Genomic DNA, 23,070 nt, shown 5'->3' with positions numbered 1-23,070 from the left:
AGAAGAGGGAGTATTCTGAAACTTACCAATCATATGATTGGCCACGTGAACCTGAATGTCCCATTCACTGTGGAAGACCATCTGACACTTTATGCACTGGTATGTTTTCTTCTGATCATCAAAAGAGAGAAAACAAAGTTTAAGTATGACCTATTTATGCTTTATTATCAATACATTTTCACTTTTACATGCATTAGATATGGTGTAACATTAGAGTGACCATATTTTGGTTTACAAAAAAGAGGACACTAGGGCAGAAGGGCAGCACTGGGCAGGCTGTAGAAAGCAAATGTTAACATGAAAGCAAAACCAAGTTAGACATTCTAGGCAATTTACAAATTGTGGCCGTATGCGGTTTTTAGGTTCCAAAAAGAGGATGTCCTGGAAAAAGAGGGTGTATGGTCACTCTGTGTAACATCAACATCTACTAAACGCTATTTCACTGAATTGCCCTGACAACAAATAAAAGCACATGCTGAACAAGCACAGCGATGTAATACACATGAGTACAGTAAGTCATGTCTTACCTCTTCACTTTGTGTTGGGCTCACCCTCAGCATGGGCGATCCTTGAGGAGTCCTTAGTTGACCTCCACTGCCCTCTCCAGTCTGATCCCTGTGCACTGTTGAAAGATGTGTCTGCAGCTCTGCTTCTGACTCAAACTTCACATTGCAGCTGGAGCACCTTGTCTTGGCAGCAGTGGACGATGTTGACGAAGAAGATGACGTTGAATATGAGGTGCCCTTTGCTTTCACCCCACCAGGGCTCAGACTCTCCCCTTGGCTCCATCCAGCAGCAGAGACAGTAGGTGTTTGTACCCCTAGCTGCTGCTGCTTTCCACCATTTATGGTTGGGCTGGAGCTCTTGCTACCAGCAGCACTTACACATGAGGCACACAGACCATATGGCAGCCCGTTGATGTCAAGCTTCACCAAGTCCTGTTTGGAACGGAACTCCTTTAGACATGAAGCACACTTGAAGAGCTTTTGGCTTTGGTGATGCTGGTGGTGTGTGACAGCAGAGCGACCACTAGGGTGATTGGTGGACATGGCTCCAGTCTTCTGCATGTGGAAGGTGCCATGGATCTTGAGCTCTAAGGTGGAAGTGACGGTCTGCATGCAGACCACACAGCGAAAGCCGGTCAGAGAGTTCCGCAAATCAGGATGCATCTGACAGTGCTCCAGGAAGTCTTCCTCACTCTGCAGAGGTAACTTGCAGATTCGACAGCTGCCTGTGTCCAGGCTTTTACTGTGAGTAACTTTATGCTCTGTCAGAGTAAGCAGAGAGGGGAAGCGCTCTCCACAAATGGGACACATGTAGTGTTTGACAGGTCCCAGATGAGTCTGCATGTGCTCCCGGAGCCCAGCCTCAGAGAAGAATGTTCTAGAGCAAACATTACATTTGTGGCTCCCCTTGATCATTTCTGCCTTTTTCTTGTGCATAGCACTCTCCCCTGGGCGGATATTGTGATCACGGAGCTGGTGATTGGTCAGGAGGGACTCCATGGTGTAGGACGCCCCACAAATGTCGCAGCTGTACATGACCTCAGAGGAATCAACATCCTCTTCGCTGCCATCATGGCTGTTGTGAGACTCCCCTGTGCCCGCTCCTCCATGGCTATTAGTGAGGATGCCCTGCAGGTCTGTCTCATCTTTGGCAACTGAGTCGCCACCACCACTTGTGGAGCCATTGGTGCCACAATTCTGGGCCTTACCCTCAAACACACAATGCTTCTCACGCAAGTGACGTTCAAGCAGGATAATGGCATGGAAAGCCTTGTTGCAGAAGCGGCAGTTGTACTTCTTGCTATGAGTGGTAATGTGGCACTGCAACTCCACTTCTGTGCCAAAGGACTCACCGCAGAAGATGCAGCGGTGCACTCGGCCCTGGTTTTCCAAGTGACTGTGCTTGACGTGCACTTGAAGGTCAGTCTCATGTCGGAAATCCCAGTTACAAGAAGTACAGCGGTAGATCTTCTTCTCGTTGCTGTGCTTTACTGCAAGATGGAGCTGAGTTGACACTTTAGAGTCAAATACTTCCTGGCAGAGAGTGCAGCGAAAGAACACAAAGGTGTGCATGTCAAGCAGGTGCTTCTGCAGGTCATCTACTGATGTGAACTGCTTGTCACAACTCTCACAGATGTAGTATGTGGAAGTGATAGTGAAGTGGACCGTCACATGCTTCAGCAGAGCCTCTTGGTTGGGAAAGTCTTTGTTGCACTGCGGACAACTGAGCTGTGGGAGCCCACAGTCAAGGTGAGTCTTCAAGTGCGTCTGGAAAAGATCTAGACTAGTATACTTAGCACCACATTGGTTACAGATGAATTCGCTTGCTGAACGGGAGGAAGTGCTGCCCTGTTTGAGAATTGTGGCCTGTTCTACAGATATGGGAGATGAAGGGCTGAGTGCTCTGTGGGTTCTTCTCCCATTGTTGATATAATTCAGGGCCAGGGGGATGTTCTTATGGTTCTCTTTAATGTGTTTGTTTAACTTCAGAACACTGTTGAAAATGGGAGAGTTGGTGCAGTACGAGCAAGAATAGACCTCCACAATGGGATCTTTGGGAGTGACTGCTAGGGGGGAGTCAAATCGCAAGCTGCCAGAATCACAGTGGGTCTGCCGGACATGTTCTTCTAGTGTGGCCTCAGTCAGAAATCCCATGAAGCACTGGGGGCAGAAAAAGGCATTGCTCTCCTTGGCGACTGGGCTAGGAAAGCCATGTGAACAACGAATATGTTCCTGTAGGGCATTGAGGTCTCCTAGCATCTCTGGACAAAAGTTGCACTGCAGCAGGGCATCAGACAGGCTAGCAAGTAAGGCGGAGGGATCTTCAGCATTGTGGACCTGTTTCAGATGCTCGTTCAAGTTGAACAGAGATGGAAGGACCTCCAAGCAGAACTGACAGGTATGGGCCTGCTCTGGTTTGTCCACATGCATGGTCTTTAAGTGGATCTGAAGAACAGCAAGACTGGAGAATACTTGCTTGTTGCAGTAGATGCAGCTGTATGCTACTTTTGGCTGTTTGGCAGGTCGTCCGCAAATATCCGTGGCATGCTGAGCAGCACGCTTTCTTCGTCCACGGGCTTTGGGCACAGTAGGAGCAGAGTCCACCATGGTTGAGCTGTCAACAGAAAGGTTTGAGTCTGGAGTGGTGCTTGAAACAGATGTATAACCCACAGTCAACAGAGAAGGACTATTGCTGTGGTTACTGGACTCTGGCAGTTGGTGGATGTCCATGTGGGCATACAATTCCTCCACAGTGGCAAAGTGCTCAGAACACACAGTACACGTGTTGCCCTTTCGGTCTCTGCCATGCGCTTGGTCAATGTGGCTAAGCAGAGTACCCTCATCACTAAATGGCTCATGGCAGTAAATGCATTGCAGACCAGGCCCCAGACTCCCTTCCTCAGGAGGTGAGCATTCCGGGTGGCACTCTGCAATGTGCTTCTGGAGCTCCTCAGGCACATCAAACCCTTCTTCACAGCGGCTGCATTTGCGCGTTTCCTTCAGCTTCCATTCCTCCGTTCGAGAGAGCCCCGTGCCTTGAGTGTCCTTCCCTCGTTCGTGCACCTGCATGTGTCCATGTAGGGAGCTGGAGGACAGAAACCCTCGGCGGCACACGGGGCATTTATGGGGCTTGTTTGCAGCGTGCGTCTTCATGTGGATCTTAAGGTGATCACTGCGCGAAAAAGCAGAGTCACACTCACCGCAGTGGTACTTCTTGTCGCCAGTGTGGAGCTTGACGTGTCGGTCACGGCTACGCTTGTGCTTGAACAAACGGCTGCAGAAGGTGCAGCTGAAGGGAAGCTTGTCACTATGGCTCTGTTCGTGGCGCTTTAGGAAGCTCAGACGACTGAAAGATTTGTCGCAAAACTGGCACGGGTAGGGCAGGCCAGGGCCTCCTTCGTCCTCACCAAAATCGTAGTCATCACCGTGGGCTGGAGATGTCTGGTCTTTGCTAGATGGTGAAGAGGCAGGCCAAGAACAGGAAGGGTCATCTTCTAGATCAGCACCATCTGCACAAAAAGACAAAAGAAAATGCTTTTTGTTGCAAATGCATACAAATATATACCCCTAGGCACCTGTAGCATTTCTAAAATTCAGTTCTGTCTTTGGCAAGCTGTACTAGTGAAAAGATATGAGCCAAGCACAACGGCGCACAGAATGTAAAAGAGAGGGTGAAAGAATGAGAGAGGGAGAGAATATTCAGTTAGAATGACAAAGTAGATTCCATAATAAAGGGTAGGAAATTAACCTTGTAGGTGGCCATCTAATGGCAATACCCACTGAGACAGAAAAAGCAATTTCTGACATTTCCATCCAGCAGCAAGCTGGGGTGGTAGGGAGGGGGTTTGTTTAGATGGACGCCTGGCATTAGGTAAATTACAACACTTTTACTTTTTAACAATTGCACTTATTCTTCTTGAAAATGAAAGGTCTCCAGGATATTGTTCAGTGACGTTCACATATACCGGTAAGGCTCAACAAGAATGCCATGAAACAATAAAACATATCAACGATATGCCTTAAAGCTACAATGAAACCTACTGGTCATATGACAGGTCTCATGACTTATCATGACATCGGGCTAAAAGGTATTAACTACACTGCTGCCCAAGTTATGAGAAAAAAGAAAAGCAATAAGTCAAATGTGTCTATCCAAAAAAAAAAGACATGAGGTGCATGACGAACCCTTGCATTAATCGTAACCTTAGGAAACAGCAGTCAATCAATACAGTTTAATTGTTTATTTTTTGCTATCTGATGTGTTGCTCAAGTTTGAAAGGTGACCGTCCACTTCTTACTTCAGCCCAAGTCTAAGCACTGTGACCTTCATGTTTAAATAAAAGTATAATCCTTTTGAACAGGGGAAAAAGAGACAGAAGGCAAAACTAAGAAAAGGAGAAAACAAGGGAAAAGGCAAGATTTATGAGACATCCGCGGGAAGGCATAAAACTTTGGATGTAATCTGCTGTTCATCCTTGGACCGGCTTGGCTTCTCCAGCCTTCTCAATTGTTTTAAACGCAGCGCTCTGCCTTCTGTCAGGATAACATGCCCTCTTCGATCACTTAACCCACTGTAGCATATCTTCAGGAAACAGATGAGGTCACAGGTCGACCCCCTGTTCCTCAAACTGCTGAAAGAGGCACATTGATGGGCTACCCTTGTAGCGTCCTCTTGCCGGAAACCTCCCACCCCGGGCAACATGCCAGCTTCACACAATCTCACCCAAGGAACACATTCTGACAGATTTTCCTGTTTTTTTAAGCATAGCTGGCTAAGTAATATATGGTTTAGCAGAGCTGTACAGAACAGTGTTTTCAAAGTGCTCTAAGAGCACCTGAAAAAAAGGAAAAAAAAAAAAAACGGCAGACACATTTTGAAAATGGACAGACTGAAAATACTTCAACTCTTGCTGTCTGCTTTTGAGAGGCAGTTAACTTTAACCATATTATTAGTTATTACGGGCACATTTAAACATTCATATACTTGTGTCTACTAGCTATACATTACATGGGAATTACTATAAATGCAGTCGTTCAGACTGTTTCAATCTGAAAATTTTTGTAAGGAAACTTTCCAAGATTTATTACAGTGATGATAGTAAGCAGGGGTTGCAATGGCTACAATGCAAATATAGCAAATTTATTTACTACTCAAAACCAGTAAACCTATGTGTCTGAGTTTTATATGTAATGTTGACATTGATAAAACAGTGCCAAATATGAAACAAAAAAGCATTCTTTGAAGACTAGTTTGCCTTACAGCACCCTGTATGCACCTATCCACCATGAGTAAATTTAAAATTAATTTTAAACCAGATATGACCGCAAATCTATCATAAAAAACAATGTCTTAGGCATCATTTATTGTTTCGTAATCATTTCATGCAGCTTTCAGAAAAGCTTCAGAAGTCTGGTTCCTATCACCACCACTGTGAACAATTCTGACTCTGCAAGTTTCTCTAGAACAGAGCATTTCACACCAAACCACTCTGAATGACTCTGTTTACATCTTAAACATTTAATTATGGAGAAATTTTGGAAAGTAAGGCACTCAAATATCTCTGTATCGGCTACGAAAAGTCTTCAAAACTACTGAAAGTTAGCTGTAGATGATCACGCATTTGTTGCTGAACAATAGACACTGAAAGCGACGCATGTTGACTCTTCTTCTTTGGGCCATCCTGCTGGTCAGAGAGAACCCGCCCCCAGACGAGTGTGTGAACACCAACTGAAGGGAGCAAGGGCAGCCTCTGGAGAGCTGAGAGGAAAAGAGAGAAGCTTGTTTTCCTCTTTCTCTCTCCTCCTCATCTGCTCTCTCTTGCTGGCCTTGTGTTTTTCCCCCACCTCCCCTCACCCTGACGAGAAATGTCCAGGCCCAGGACGGCCTGAGTAAATAAAAGTGAGGGCCTTCTTTTCCAGCGTCTCACCTCTCCCCCTTTCCAGCTAACGACAGCGGCCTGTGTGCGCCTGCCAAAGGGGATGCTGGGTGCTGCAAACCTCCACCCATCAGCTGAAGGCCCCGCTTTGTTGGGCTGCCAAAGCCTTCCTGAGAGTCCCCCCGGGCCAACAGCCTGCCTCGGCCTGGGAGGAAGACCTCCATCTTAGGGCCCTGACGCTGCTTCGTGATGCAGACCCCTTCCCATTTTTCCTCTTGCATGTTAATTTTTTTTGGCATACAGTGTGGCCTAGCTCTCCGAGCAAAACAACACATTTGTTCTGTTCCACACAAGGACAGCTGGATACCCGTTTGACATCTGTTTCAGCATATTTATTGGTAGGAGAGCGCTTGGGAGGAGACCGAATAGGTGCATAACAGTCTTGCATGCTCAGCTGCTAACGACAGACATGTATTCTCTCTTGGTTTGCTCAGATTAGGAGACAACAAACGGGTAAAAGGACCCGTAATCACAACGCATAAAAGCGAACCGCTTACTACGCTGAGAATCGGGTCTTAATATCAGACTGCATAGGACACAGCACGCCGTGATGTATTGTTTTTGCACCATTATTGAAATTTCAGCTACACTTCCATCCAACGGTTAGGAAATACTGTTTAAAGTTTGGAATCAGGATTTTCAACAGTATAAAACCAAATACACTGTATAAACAACAGGGTCCAAAGGCAAAAATGATTTGCATTCCTTTCTAACTGCATGCACCACTTTTCATTACATTATCATTAGTGTGAAAATGTAAAAGTTCTTTGAAATATTTACATGAATTTCCAATTTTTTTAGTATTTACTCTACCCCCCCTTTCACCTTCATGACAGAGTGGAAGTTGAACAATGACTGGAAGTTGATTAACTCAAACAAGCCGGTGATGAGTAGATCAGATCATGAGCGTCAATGTGTCATCGTGTCAATGAAAGGAATAAGCCAGAAAAATTCTGACCCTTTTCTACAAATTCTTGGTTTATTTCCAAGTTTAAATAAAAAAAATCCCAGATTTTCAATGTGCTCTCAGATTTTGGACCCCAGTAAACATGTATAAAATTATTTTATTATGTGACCCCTGTGTACTATGTGAGTCCTGTGTAAGTCCAGGTTATTATTTAATAACTTTCTGTTCACATAAATCTTGAATATGAAATAAAACCATCTAAAAACAGCTACTGGTGAATTGTTTGAATTCATATTTAAAGCTACACTATGTCGGTTTTGGGGATTTGAGACCTCTCTGGAGGAAATGTGTAATTATACGCAACATATATGCTGAAAGAGAACTCAAAAATAACTCAGCCAAAGGACGTGTCTTCTAGGAATGTAAGTGAATGATCTACTATTATCATCATATCTTTAACATTATAACATTAATTTTGCATTTGAGAAGTAAACATCAAGCAGGACCTTCTTTTTGAGCCTGAACATGTGACGTTATTACGTAAAAATATATGACGTAGTCTGAAAAACTGACTATATTATCATTTTAGGCTGTACACGGCGACTCGCAGCAGTACACATAACCCATAATAAAAAAAAAATCATACATTGTGCAGCTTTAAGTCATAAAGTATTTATAAATTGTTAAAATGAAGTGATTCCAAACTTTGAATGGTAGCGTATGTCTTTGCAATACTGATACTGCAGGAAGCTGCAATATGCAAATAGCCCTCTAACCAATCACAATGACTTGTATCGTGTACTGTGAGCATGCTGACCTATCACAGCCCCAGACAAGTGTTTCTGTAAGTGCTGTAATAACTAAAGGTATTCATACAATCCAATAAAAATCAATTATTTTGGTCAGAATAATACAGTCTTTAAATATATCATTATATATTAAAATAAAGCATGCTTATTAATTAAAATAATTATAATGACTACTATAATAGTAATGGATGGGCTGTTATTAGACTGTTATCAGTCACTATATGTGTAAAACTACTACTCCCATAATGCAGTTTAGCACAAAGAATATTTATTTATTACTATTTCTTTCTCTCTATTACAGCCTCTGTACTGTTTGTGTTTACAATGGATTTTACATCAAAGAAGAGAACACTGAGAAAGCTTGTCATTAATCTGTACTGGTATAACTATAATGCTAAACTGAATTGAGTTCTATTGCAATGTGTATTACATTCGCTAAATGTAGCAGCAAATTCACAAAATAGTATTTTGCCCGTATCGCTTGGCTCTATTAAGCTGTGGAGCTTATTGCTGAACATCAAGCAGAAGAGAAAGAAAGAGACATGCAGAAAGAGGCACCAAGAGAACAGGGTGTTGCTCTGGGCTGTGAGAGAGCTAATGAGAACTGCCGTTTGCTAATTGCCGCACTGTTCAGTTAAAAAGTCCTCTAATTCCTGGTCTGCGATTGTGACTGAAAGGATGTGAAAAAAACAGGTGAGAGAATCACATTCGGTGCACGTGAGTTCTGTGAAAAATGACACCTTAACTGGCGGTGCATATGTGTTCCGGTTCACCTGCGGTTTTGTTCCTTCCCTCAGTATTGCAGTCTAGGACCGTGAGTGCAAATCTAGAGTAGTATGCATAAACATAAGCTTAAAGCTGTTAAAGCCATCAAACTCAGCAATGACTCGTCTTAGTCTACGACAGCGATGCTAGAAGAAGTCAGGAGAATCCTGACCGTGCTTGAGTGAGCTTACTTACATCTTCTAAAACACCTCTAACCATCCCTGTCTTAGAGATAATGAATGCAGCGTGATTTCATCAGCAACTTTCATCTCCTGAACTGCAAACATGCGCCTCCTCATTAGTCCTTATCAAGTGGTACACGGGCATTTGACCTGAAGGAATAGCTGCAGTATGTACAGGTATTTCCAGTCATGTTACACCCGATTTGACTAATTAGGTTCCTTTTGTTAAACAGGTGAGCTCATTAAATCAGGTGATGGTGTGCAGAGATGGAACAAACATTCATGGACACTGCAGCCATCAGTAGCCCTATCTGAGCACACATATAACCTTTAAGTACAACAAATATGTAGTAATAAATATAACGTAATTGCAAATATGTACTGCGTAACACTCTAAAGCAGTGGTTCTCAAACTCGTTCCTCCAGATGGTCCATATTTTTGCTCCAACCCAACTCACAGCACAAGGATAGAGCAAAAATGTGGCCCATCTGAGGAGCCCTGATAACCACTTGAACCACCTGATTTTATTTCAAATCAACAAGCTTGGTATACATCTGCAAATAAATGACATAAAAATAAGTTACATTCATGGTAAAGTATGTACATTCTGATAGATTTTGATACGTGAGTATCCATAAAAGAACAGACACTCATTTATAATCACAGAAAAAGTAATATAAAATACAAACTTTGACTTTAGGGCTGTAGGCCTGTTTTTCAGGAGACAGCACTGATGTTAATAAGCAAAGAAAATCAGTAGCACAAACATTTTGCAGCATGCAGAGAAGCACACTTGAAAGTTCTTTATTATAAAAAGATATTTGATAGAGGTTGGTAGCATTTTACGACTGATAAGTAACAGAGGCTGCCTCTTCAGATGACCTAATGAGCTAACACTAGAGCGAACCAGCACAACGCTGCTTGCTGATGAGACTCGTCATCTTCTACACAAGAATTTTCTTCTCTGTGGACCATGTCCCAACATGACAGTTTGTTGGAGACTTATATCCATTGTTTCTGGACCTAGCTAACATCAGTTAGCCTAGTTGTCGAACAAAGTGCCAGAGCTGACTGAGCTAGCTCTGCTTTCTCAGTCACATTCTTAGCAACATGTCCTTGGCCACATGCTCATGTCCAGACACTTGTGTATCATAATAGTGAAGTAATATATAATACACTCACTTAGTTGCAAATATCATTAGAACTGTCAAATTGTACAGTCTTGTTAAAATATAAAAATCAGGATTTCATTGGAATGTCAGTCTGTATATTTTCTTCATCTTCCCATAAAGAAACATAACGAATAGGGACATAATGAAACACTGAGCCCACAATTTCTTTCGATTTTCATTCGTGGGGTCCCGATTCAATATTCTCAAAATATTTTGACCAAAATCTGAATGAAGAAAAACGATCCAGCGGCATCCAGTTGTTGCATGATCTACTAATTAGGCTGCAAGAGGAGTGCTGGAGTGAGTTGTTGATTATTGTTGATTGTTTGCAAACTTTGTTGTTCAAATAATATCATTACATTAGATGTCATAATAAACAGAATGTCCATTATCCACAATGCGCTGTCTCATCTCCATAATTATTGATATATTGTTACACCTCTAGTCATGAATAACCAAACGGCAATTTTAATAGTGAAATACTACAGCTGTTCCTTTAAATCTGCTGACAAAGGGGTTACGTCACATGCTCATCATGGTTTCAGTGTGTAGAACTGGAGCTTATCACTGCATAAAAGATGCACATGGTTTCCTTTATTGGTGGATGCGCTGTGTTGGTTTCTGAGCGAGGTTAGTTTCAGAAGCGCTTATTGCTTATTACTGTGTTATTTAATCAGAGTGCTGATTAATGCATGACTGATGTGTGACTTACTATCCTATTTATGTGTTTCTTATTTCTTGTTCAAAATGCTGCTTTGTGAGACTAAACATAAATCAGAATTTTCAGCTTTGTTAGATCACATTTTTCACATATCAAATAAATGCAAAAACATTCAGAAATCATGTTATTAACAGAAAAATAGTAGACAAAATGGAAGAAATAGCTATTTTTAAACGATAACTACAGTATCCATGCACATGCCTGTCCACAGAGGGATGCATTTCAGTATTTCAGCCATGCTCTTTTCTTTTCTAAAAGAGTCTGAGTGTTGAGTCTGACCTTATCGACTGTACTAGAAATAGTAGAAGGCTCAGAGACACATCAGAGACTGTGTTTGTGTGTTAGTGTCTATACAAATGTACATAAGTATACAACAGTGTGCGCGTTCATTAATTTCAAAAGAGCTGTCAACACGTCTGATGTAACATTTTGACCCTGCCTCGCACTGGAAGAGGGGAGAGTAGTCTTCACAGAAGGAGAAATAAAATGGTGAATATCCCCCCGGAGACCGCCGATGTGTCACCACAAAGCTTCTCTCGTTCCGAAGCCCAAATGCAACGCAGCGTTTGAACAACAAAATGTCATGTACATTGCTGTACGTGACACAACCACTTACCGTCTAATGAACGGAGATAGAGAGAGAGCAGGGAAGCGGTTTCTCGGCAGCGAGCCTCAGAACGCCTTTAGATGTAACAGCGTGGAGTTCAGGGGCCACGAGCCCTAAAGACGCAATACCAGCAGTGGCCAAATGCTTCTGAAGCAAGATGATAAAATTATCCCAGTTTACTGTGTGGGAAAGAGCTTAGTTCAGATCAATAGATTAAACTGATTTCTGTAAAACGCACAGTAAGCAGTCCTTTCTTCACAGTTTAATTGCACAAGAAATAGAGACAAAGTGCAGGGAGGAAAAAATGAAAGAAAGGAAAAATGTCCTGCATTATTTATAGATAAAAAACGGAGGAGGAACAGGATTTCTCTCACTGCTTTTCTTTCGACTGCATTATATTAACCTGGACATCATCTTTCTTTCACCTTAATCTTCCTCTCTTATGAAGCTGTGAACTGGCAACAGATATCGCCAGATCAAAATAAGACAGAGCAGTTTTTTTTAGGGCTGTCACTGTTGATTATATTTGGAATGGATTAACGATTTTTGATGATTAATCGTGAAAGCATTCTTTTTAAAAAGGCCAACACTGAAGCATTGACTTAATTAAGCAGTAATAAACCATGCGCAGCCTTTCAACGACCCCAAATACTTTACCGAAACAACACAAATGTGAACGTTGCTGTCAGAAAATTTAAATAATTAATTCCATTATTCTGTGTGGTAAATTGCACACATACAAATCACATTTGTATTATTGCAAATTCGATCCTAAAGTAAATTGGCACACATTTATCATATTTAGCTTCAACAGAATGAATTAATTACTTAGAATAATTGAATAACGTTATCTGGCTCTTGTTTATACAGCTTATAGATTGCTGTTACAGTGGAGTAAAAACTTTGCTGTTGCTTTTGTTTGTTTGCTGCTCATTTAAAATAGGTTTCCTGCAAAGATTGTCCAGCAGAGCCTTTAAGAGCTGTACTTGAACGAGAGAGGTATAATCACGGATTCTATCATAGCAACTGATTGAAGGTCAACATACAGGAAAGGCAGCATATAGGAAAATATGTTAACAGTATTAAAAGTGTGAATAAGTGTCAATAAGAATGTATTTATTAAGAATTAAAATATTTTAAATGTGCATCATCATCATACACATTCACTGTCAAGTTACTGAGAAGGTCATTTTTAATCAAGGTTTTATTAATCGAGTATTTTTAACAACCTTAATTATTTTATGTCGGAATATGCAAAATATGCATGCATGCTTCCCCTCCTTCCTCTTTCTCTCTCTCTCTCTCTCTCTCTCTCTCTCTCTCTCGCTAAGCAAATACAATATGCTTCTTTACACATCACTGGGAAATGTCAGGCCCCTGCCCACTCCCTGCCACAGATCAATCCAATCCATCATGCACTGTAGAAGGTGGAGAGCGCATATCCTCATGTGTGTGCATGTGCATGACACGCTTCAGGAGTTCCATAGCAACGCCAAGCGCAGTACCATCCCTCGTCCCGCAATGACCCTCGTCCAAACACAAACACACTGCCCAAATGTTTGAACCGCTCTTTTCTTCTTGTCACAGCTCCTCGTCGCCCGTCCACCACAGGAGAGCGACAAAGCAGCGGCTACTTTGTCCACGTTTAACCGTGTCCCCCAGCCTGGACACAGGCACTTGGTCAATGTCTTGGAATTCGCAGCGCACCAGCGGCTGCCCGAGTAAGTGAAGAAAAATGACGGAGTGGGGCGGGAAAGTAGGGCAGTCACTCATCCTCTAACCCCGCCTGACTTTTTCCAGCAGAGGGGAAAAATACACCTGGGCAAAGATGAAGAATTCTAGCGTTCATCCAAGACCTTAGGGCTCCAACATGAAATACATTCTGGAGGCAACTAGATATGACTGCACTGTTACTGAGAAAAGGAAATAGACAAAAAAGAACAGCCTTTACCAACCATACAAAGAAGCTCTCAGAATAACGGACTGGTCACCCCAGAGTCCAGACATCAACATCAGTGAATGTGTTTGGGATCACTTGGATTGTGAGAAGCAGTAAATGAAACCAGCTTCTATGACTGAACTTCGGAGATGTGAAAATATATCCATGCAGGTTTCTTTGAAAAACTGAAAGCAAGTCTCTTAAAATGGATGGAAGCTGTAATAAAGGCAAAGAGTGGACGCATTAAATACTAAAATAAATGGATATTATTGATGTTATTTCTGTGAAATTTTCTGTTAAATATATGTTTTCTGCTTTTTTTTCCCGATGCTCAGAAAAGAAAGGTGGTCCTCAGTGCCTGACAGATTAAGCAGACTAGCACTTGCCTCCTGAAAGCCAACAGTGGCAGCTATTGGCGATGTGCTGCAGAGTAAAGCACAATAACTGTGTATTATTTAATAATAAAGATTTTATATAAGACTTAGTTGTAGAGTCCTAGCCTCATTAGACACTGTCCACTAACCTGCCAGTATGATTATTAACTCACTGGCTGTGTGGGTGGGTTTTTCTCTGGAGCCTCTTGTCCTTGGGCAGGTCAGTGCTGAGGAAGCTGAGAAAGAGGAAAGGCAGTTGACCAGGGTCAGGTAAGAGCGAAGCAAACAGGAAGGCACTCCGCCCGGGGCCTTGGCTGCACCCCTATCCCCTGTGGCCAGCCGGGGGGGAGGACAATCTGTCCCCCAGCACGGCCCAGCACGGGACGGCCCGCCAGCACTCGCTTCACTGCACCGGCACCCCAGGCCCAGCGGGACCAACGGTGGAGGCCTGAGGACAGGTTGGGCTCTACTAGGACTGAGGCAGGGGAACACGAAGAAAAGGAAAAAAAGAAAAAAAAAAAAAAGCAGATGGACACAGCAACAGCGACTGCATACCATTTTAAGTGTCTGACTCACACGTGGCATTGACATATTTATGCAACACATCATCACCAGTGCTTCAGAATTACACAAGGTATTATCAGTGTTTCCCATAATGCCATTATATGTGATAGTACAACAAAAACAATGCAATTCCAAAATTCCCCAATTAAATAAATGAAGAAATAATAAAAAATAAGAAAAAATAAATAAATAAAAATTCCCAAATTTGGCCATGTTACACTAGGGCACAACGTTAGCTAGACAAACAACAGCTAAAGCCAGTGAACTTTCTGCTTAGTCTATCAGCCTAATGTTTATTAAACCTTACAATCTCTACTTAAATATAACAAAAAAAAAAAAACAATCCCTTCCAAGAGTGAGTATGTTTACATGTACTGATAAATTAATCTGATCTCTGTATAGAAAAAACACTTTTGCAGTAATTTGTTCAACGTGTACAAGCATTTTAGTCATCTGATCTTGAGAAAACTGATCTACATGAGTAGATTTCTTTCTACATACATTGCATGTAAATTGTGCAAACGGAGCAAGTGGCATAAAAATTTAAACATCTTGCTGCAGTTCTGTTTACTGGTAAATATCCAAATTCTCCAAATTATATATAACATGGTTATTTTTAAGTCTTCACTGCCTTGTTGGCAGCTTTTGTTTATCTCATCTTGTTTGCACGCATACACAGACATAAAAAAGCAAAAAATATTATATCAACGTTATGCATGTGCTGAAATCATTAAGATAAAACTCCAGGTCTCTCTGAGTATGCTGTCAACATGACCACTTAATCAGAATAAGACAACTGCCAAAAACAGATAATGATTGTAGTGGTGTGCATGTAAACCTCACTCACTACACTCTCAGAAATATAGGTACTAAACTGTCACTGGGGCAGTTCCCCTCTTGTCACTGGGGTGGAACCCTCAAGGGTACATCTCAGTACCTTTAGTCAAGGAACATAACTGTACCATAATCCATTAAAATTATATTTCTATTATAGTTGTATTGACTCCACCCACCCCATCTTATCTCCAGGCTTTTATTTTATTGTTCTGTTTTAAAACAAAGAAAGATACAAATACATATTTTTCACTTGGAAAACACTTATTTAAGGTACACAATTGAATCTTAAAACCACTGTTGCACCTTTGAGGTACATTTACACTGTTTGTACCTTGATGAACTAAAAATGTACCTGCACAGCACCTTTATTTCTAACAGTGTATGATGTTCCACAAGCAAATAAGATTTTAAAAGTCTTCTAAAATTGAAGCTACACTACGTCAATTTTGAGGATTTGAAAAATTGTGCAAGAACATTTTGTAACGTTGGTTGTGCTTCAGACCTCTCCCCCGAGTGGATGAATCTGATGCATTGAAAGGGAAATCTAAGATTCAAAATCTCAGTGAGGGACTTGTCTTGTGAGCATGTACATGAATTATCTACTACTGTCACCATATCTTCATCAGTATAATGCTGACTTTGCATTTGAGACCTAAACATCGAGCCAGACCTTCTTTGTGAGCCTGTGTGTGACATTAATACATAACGATGTATGATAAAATTTGAAAAACTCCCGCGAAATCCGTCCCAATGCCTCTGACTTTTAAGTTATTATTTCAGGCTTTACTTTTGTTTATTTTAGTGTGTTTATTCCTCCTGATTTTGTAAAGCTTCTTCTTTCAATTCAACAAAAAACATACATTGTCATATTCTTTTAGACGCAAAGCACTCCATGGACCTGGCTTGTAACTCCCTCACTCATGTTTAGCAGGCTGAAGATTCTCCACAAGGGGGCACCACTGGCACTGGAATAGCTTTTGTTGCTCCACATCAATGACACTGTGTGCTTTTGTTTGCTAGCGTTCTATAAAGCTTGTCCAATCTTGCATTAGTAGCTTAAAAAGAACAATTTTTTGGCATAGATGGGTCAATTTGAAGTCTTATGTGAGAACAAGAGGGAAAAAAGACCTCAATAGGCCAATTTTAGAAAGTTGTTCTCTAATGCGAGGCCACAAAAGCAGATTAAAACGTTCAGAAGAAAGTAACAGCCCTGGATTCGATGTTCCAGCAAAACCAGGATGCTTTTGGCGGGATTAAATATTCATAAAAAAGAGCAGACATGGTGTAGAAGTGTAATCCATTCAGACTCATTCGCGTCTGCCCAACACCTCGCTCAGCAGCAGGAGGCGCATGGCAACACAGGCATCCAAGCAAAGACAACAGACAGGAGAAATTAGAATTCAATGAAAGAGGCTGACCCTTCACCCCACAGCTGATTAAAACTCTCTCGCTCCGGGTTTGATTTCTCGTCAATCGCGTCCCGGCTTGTCACAGTAGAGAACTGCAGCAGACAGTCCGAACGCGAGGGCAAGAGCAAAACATGCAGCATCAAGGGAAGAGTAGGAAAGGGGAGGCAGGAGAGGGAGGGGAAAAAAAGAAAAGGAAAAAAAGAAAAGAAAAAAAAAAAGTGTCAGCCCAAGCAAGACCATGTCTTTTCATGCATCCCTGTCTTAAATGTCAAGATTTCCACCCCCTGAGCGAGTGGATGCGCTGACACTTTGCCAAGGTTGAACAAAAACTGCATTCATTAATAATTAGTCTCGACCAAGAGAGAAAGTAAACTGAAGTGCTCCTCAACAACAACCCAACAACTCCCCCCTCAACTCCTCCACACAGACACACACACACACAGTGTCTACTCTCCCCACATCAACAAAAGCCAGGTGTAAACACCCCCCAGGACACACTGTGATCGGATTACGATTGGATCGCTCAAACCACATTCGGAGGTGGTCAATGCAGATCTTGACCGCATTTAACAAGTGTAAACAGAATGTGTTTTTGTTATCTGTATACAATTACGTGAGTTGGGTGATGGAAGACAAGCAAGGCTGAAGTTACCCCCCCAAACCATGAGGCTTCATGTACTCTGTGCTGATGAAAGCGTCCAAGCCAAGCTCGTATCGTAATGTGGAAAAAAGTAAACATTAGTAAAACGGAAACGACGCTGATGCGCTTTTTATGCAGGAAAGTACAATCGGATCTCGTTTGGTCACACTGGGGGTGCATTTTAGTGAAAACTGTAAACGAAATCCAGCCAACATTTGTCCAGATACAATCCGGGCACAAAACGCATGTTAGCGCAAGGCGGCTCATACAGTGTCAGAAACCACATAAGTAAGTCTGTTTGAGTTTGCTTTACAACTCGACACAGTTTGGGGCAAGTGTGCGTGTTCGCCCACCAACAATTTCCCTTCCAAAATGGTCCAAAATGGCACTTTCTGCAGAAAAAAGGTGAAACATTTCTTCAGAAAAAAATGAATAGGTAAAATATAAAACAATCTAATTTTATGATAAACCATGTTCAAACGGTCTGAATAGTAGATCAGTGGTGAAAATGTCATGTGAAAGTATTTTATGGTTTCTATGAGGGACATTAGGCAAGCTATCAGTAATTACATTCATGCTAAGCATCAAGAGGGGGTACAACATAGGGCTGGGCAATAGGCCAATTTGTATCATTATTGTGATTAATTACATCACAATACACTCCTCCTGTTTAACTGGAATAAATTGTTAAATTGTTAAAATAAACATGATAAATAATGTATGCTTGGGTTATCACGTTGTTTATTCTTGGACATAAATGCAGTGTAGAGAATGCTAGCTAGCAATTTAGAGCAGTAGCAAAAGCATTTGGACTGCACTATGTGACTATAACCGACCTTAACAGCTCAAATTAGAGCTCTAACACCTTCCTACCTATAAAACACAAAGACGCAAGCATTATCACAAGTTCTCATGTAACTCATTACACAGGAAAAGCGATGAAGCAAAAGCAGTTAAACTCGCAACAGTCCATTTCAGGAATGACTCAAGAAAACCAAACATTTCAGACTTTTAACTGAGTTGGACTTTAGACTAAAATCTGTGGGTGACCCTATACATTAATTATGTTAACTTTATTAAAGCAAAAAAATTTAACATTCCTTTTTGTCAATATCATAACACTACTGAAACACTAGTCTAAAGACAATTTTAGCTAAATGCTAGCCATACACAGCTGTACATGCATAGCATGATAATAATTTATTTATTTATTAATTGCAGAAAATATGTGTTTGGTAGTTCCACACTGACTTTGGGACACATTTACTTCAAAACTACGGGATCTAACTGCTCACCATGTGGCCATGACAGGTATGTAGTCTCACCTTCTGCAATAAAATACAGATGTCTGGCTAAAATAAGGCTCCGCCCACAGACTAAAACTCTTTGTGTGTCAGCAGTGACACGAATTTGCCATTTTTAATTTTTTTTGGTCTATTTAGTGTGTTTTAAATATTTTCAAATATTTGCAAGAAAAAAAAATATTATTTTCTCAAGTGTACATTTAGGGGTTAGAGTTCAGGACAGCCACTTCCCATTAGAAAGTACCCTATAAATGATGATTTTTTACATATTTAGCTTATTACTATCTCAATTAATGCCTGAGGCTTAAATACATCACAACATAATCACTGTAAATATCTAAGGTCTGATAATGTAATTGTTTATATACAGTTCTTTACTGTGGGACTGCAGTTTGAACTGATTCAGTAGAATGGTCCATATAACTATTAAGAGCATTGAATGTTGAAGAATCAAAACGTTTGCCACATTACAGCACCAAAAAAGCATCAGATTTACTTCTTCAACTCTACAGTATTCATAGTTTTTGAAAGCATTTTTAAATGTGGCACTACTGGTTCATTTTTGTCTGTTCCAACTTATCATAACATATCATCTATTGCGAATACATGAAAGTATCGTGATATTATATTTCTGTCCATCCCAGTGGAATGACCAAGACCATCTTCAGTACAGCTTTGTAACACCGCAAAACAACAGAATCAGAAAGGACAGTCCCTGTTAGCATGGTAACACCGTCTGTAGCTGCAGCTATTGGAGTAACGGAGAATATTAAAAATGAACAGTTAATAAGGAAAGATAATAAGGAAAAAACATTCTCTGCTGTTGTTCTAGATCAGACATGGGCCAATCTGGGCCAAGTAAAGTGTTGTATGCTATGGGGGCAGAAAGTTCTATGTGAATGCTGTGCCCAGAACAGTCCAGGTACTTCTGTCGTTTGACTGGAACTTTCTACTGTCCAGATAGTTGGGCTGTTTAGAATTGGGAAAAATTGGGAGCAGAGGTGGGCAATATGATGAAATTTATCGTTAGGAAAGTCCTTGCTAGCATGCTAACGCTATCTGTAGCTGCAGCTATTGGAGTAATGGAAAAATTCACATAGACAGCACCAAAGTGCAGCACATTACTAAAAATAATGCAATTACTGCCTTTGATGACCAATCATTCTCTTTTGTCAAGGATGCTGGAATTTGTAGGTACACACTCTACATACTGTACATACTGTAATGACTTCATGAAGTATTATATTATTTTTAATCGTTTTTCATTTACTGACAGCTCAGTTTTGTCCTTTTAAAAGGACTTCATCAATAATATCAGTGTTTCTTTCCTTATTAACTGTTCAATTTTTAACATTTCATAAATAAAAAGAACTTTCACTTCAGTGCCTCAATGCTAATGAGTGAGGTATAAGCTTCCACTGCTTGTTAGCTTCATTAGCCTCGTAGCTCCAGTGCAAAACTAAAGAAGCAAACTTCAGACACCAAACATGTCTTGGCTCATCAGCGACACTTGGGACTACATTTTTACGCCCCCAAACAAACCCCAAACACGAGCCAAAACGCGCTAGCATCTATAAAGCGGGAGCGTCTATAAAGCGCTAGCTGCAGCTGTCCTCTGCGCCTCCCCCTCCTCAATGCTCTCATCACACTAATACACTCCAGATGAATAAACATCTTCATCTCCAATCCTCCAAAGCCTGCGCTCGCCCCGTCCCTCAATCCTGGAGAGAGCGGGAGCGAAGAGAGAGAGGGAGACAGAACGAGAGAGAAAGGACAGATGGATAGGTGGGATCGATGGAAGGATGAATCAACAGTGGTGGGCTTGGGGCTTTACCTCTTCTGATCTACGGCCCCCCCAGACACAATTACTGCCACGCACTAATTATTATTTTACAGCTTGCTGATGGCACATCGAGTCTGTTTTTTTTTTTTTCTTTTACTTTCTTTTTTATATGTCTGCCTACAAAAAAATAAATCCACTCCTGGCTGCAGACTGAGCTCAAGTTGTGTGTTTAGCCTGAGGCCACACAAAGCAAACATCGAGAATTCCTGCATCAGAAATCTATAGAAATTTTAGAAGCAGCCATAGTATCATTCAAAGTGAGCACTGAACTACTGCACAAATAAATGGTTAAAATGTAAGCATGGTTTGATGTGAAATCTTCTGGAAATGTTCTAGATGAACGTCAGAATTGTTCACAGTGGTGGTGATAGGAACCAGATGTCTGAAGAGCTTAATGCCTCCAAAAGCTCCCTCACATGAAGTTATTACATAGTTGTTGGTATAGTATAGTGTAGTGGGTAACCCTTCTACACTGTAGACTGGGGTTCAGTCCCCTGCCTGGGCGAGCACCCTACACTACACCAGTAAGAGTCCTTGGGCAAGACTCCTAACACTACCTTCGCCTACCTGTGTTAAAATGATCAAACTGTAAGTCGCTCTGGATAACAGCATCTGTCAAATGCTGTATATGTAAATATACATAAAATTGTGACAAAATATGTTGCATGATGCATGCTGTTTTATCATAGTGCTGAAATATGATTCTAAAATATATTTTTGAGCTCCATACAGGGCATATGCATGGCATTTTAAGGCAAAACAGTTCCCAAAATATTTTTTTTTTTCCAGATTCACCACCATTTTACCGTCATCAACACTTCATATAAAAACTCAGAAGACACATGCAGGTTCACTGGTGGTTTTGGATAGTAAATAAATGGCTATATTTGTGTTGTAGACATTGTGACCCCTGGTTCCTATCAGCACCACTGTAAAGAAATCTGAGTCTGTGAGTTTCTCTGTACTGAATCACTTCACATCAGACCACTCTGAATGACTTTGTTCACTATCTTACACATCACATAGAAATTTTGAAAAATGGGTGTAATTGCCACGATGATCCCATCTTGAACTGTTTTCTTCATATCCGCAACAGCCTGATGACTCATAAATGACTTCCAATACAAAACAAACTCACAGAATGGCCCTAACTATGCTACTCTGGTCAACTTCAGTTCAAACTATCAAGCAGTTTTGTTCATACTTGCATGTTAAAACTTCATCAGTCACACATGTCTCCCTGTCTCACACTTAAACCAAACATTCTTCAATCACGCTGATCTATAGTCTATAAATGAACCTTTTCTATTCAGTTTGTTGGATTACAGCTATCAACACACATCAAACAAGCCAAAGAAATGTTATTTATGCTGCTCAATGGGACAAATGTTCTAGATCAGACATGGGCCAAGGTCATGTCAGTAGTCAATGTTCTGGGCCAAGTAAAGTGTTGTATGCTACAGGAGCAAGACATGTCTATGCAGATGCAGTGCCCAGAACATTCCAGATACTTCTGTGATTTGACTGCAACTTTCTATTTTCCAGATAGTTGGCAAATATAGGGTATTAAGAATTGGGAAAATTGGGAGTAGAAATGGGCAATATGGCGATATTTATAGTGACTGTTTGGGACGCACAGTCAGAATCAGCCAAGATTAGAATCAGAAGATTTTTGCCTAAAACAGTAAATTTATTGTTTTCATTTTGGCTGATCTGTGTTGCAGTTTTAGGCTGTGAATGAGTCATATAAGTGCACTCGCACTGTTTGTGAATTCTGCTGCTACACCTGAACTAAAATATCGTGGCACAATTATGCCTGATTCACTGTTCTAAACAGCCAGCTGCCTCTCACTCTTAATGTAGCACTTTACTCATTCACTAACTTTCATGTAATTTAAACAGGAAACTGATGTAAAAATGAAAAAAAAAGCCAGTTTGGCCCATAACAGAGCAAATTATTTTGTTATAAAAAGTTTGTCTCATAAAAAGTGCTGGAAGTATGCTAGTTTGCTTTATGTGTTCATTTAGCCCACGTATTCATATTTGAAAAAAAAATTACATCAAAAATCTGCCTTAAAAATGTATGATTGGTGCATTCCTAGTTATTGTGATAAATTACGTCACTGTATGCTTATACGCTGAGCATATTATGGATATTATCAGATTTAAAGAACACTGACCAAAGCCTGGTTTCATTACAAAAAGAGCATATGTTTGTTTAATTGGATGAAATGTTGAATGAAAATGATCGTATCCATATTTTTGATGTTACTTTTTTAATGTAGCACTACTGGTTCTTTTTTGTCTCCTCCAACTCACCAAACCTCAGAAAACCCAAATAGCATGATACTTATTGTGTATCATGAAAATGTCCTGAAGTATCATGATATATTATTATCATATCACCCACCTCTGTTTCAAAGCATTCTACTTGATTACTGTTTATTCTCAGTCTGTTTTCTAAGGTGTAATTCAGGAAGATCATGAAAGATTTCATGAAAGTCTCACAGCTGTATTACTAAATGTGCACATAGCAAGTTAAGACCACATTCTT

At 40.9% G+C, this 23,070-nt stretch overlaps 1 protein-coding gene across 5 annotated transcripts in view; it reads right to left on the bottom strand.

Annotated features, from left to right (window-relative positions):
• Positions 1 to 23,070, bottom strand: part of LOC118826481 (zinc finger protein 521) — a 201,829-nt gene that overhangs the window by 110,878 nt on the left and 67,881 nt on the right. For all 5 annotated transcript variants that reach the window (XM_036597466.1, XM_036597467.1, XM_036597465.1 and 2 more), the window contains 2 exons: positions 528 to 4,015; positions 27 to 111 (listed from right to left, as the gene is read on the bottom strand). In XM_036597466.1, the coding sequence (XP_036453359.1) occupies positions 27 to 111; positions 528 to 3,659 (3,217 nt within the window). In that variant the 5' untranslated portion in view covers positions 3,660 to 4,015. The remainder of the gene's footprint in view (positions 1 to 26; positions 112 to 527; positions 4,016 to 23,070) is intronic.

This window comes from Colossoma macropomum, unplaced genomic scaffold (genome assembly GCF_904425465.1).
Source record: "Colossoma macropomum unplaced genomic scaffold, Colossoma_macropomum, whole genome shotgun sequence".
In the NCBI taxonomy this organism is placed as follows: domain Eukaryota; kingdom Metazoa; phylum Chordata; class Actinopteri; order Characiformes; family Serrasalmidae; genus Colossoma; species Colossoma macropomum.
This window is presented reverse-complemented; position numbering and strand designations above follow the sequence as displayed.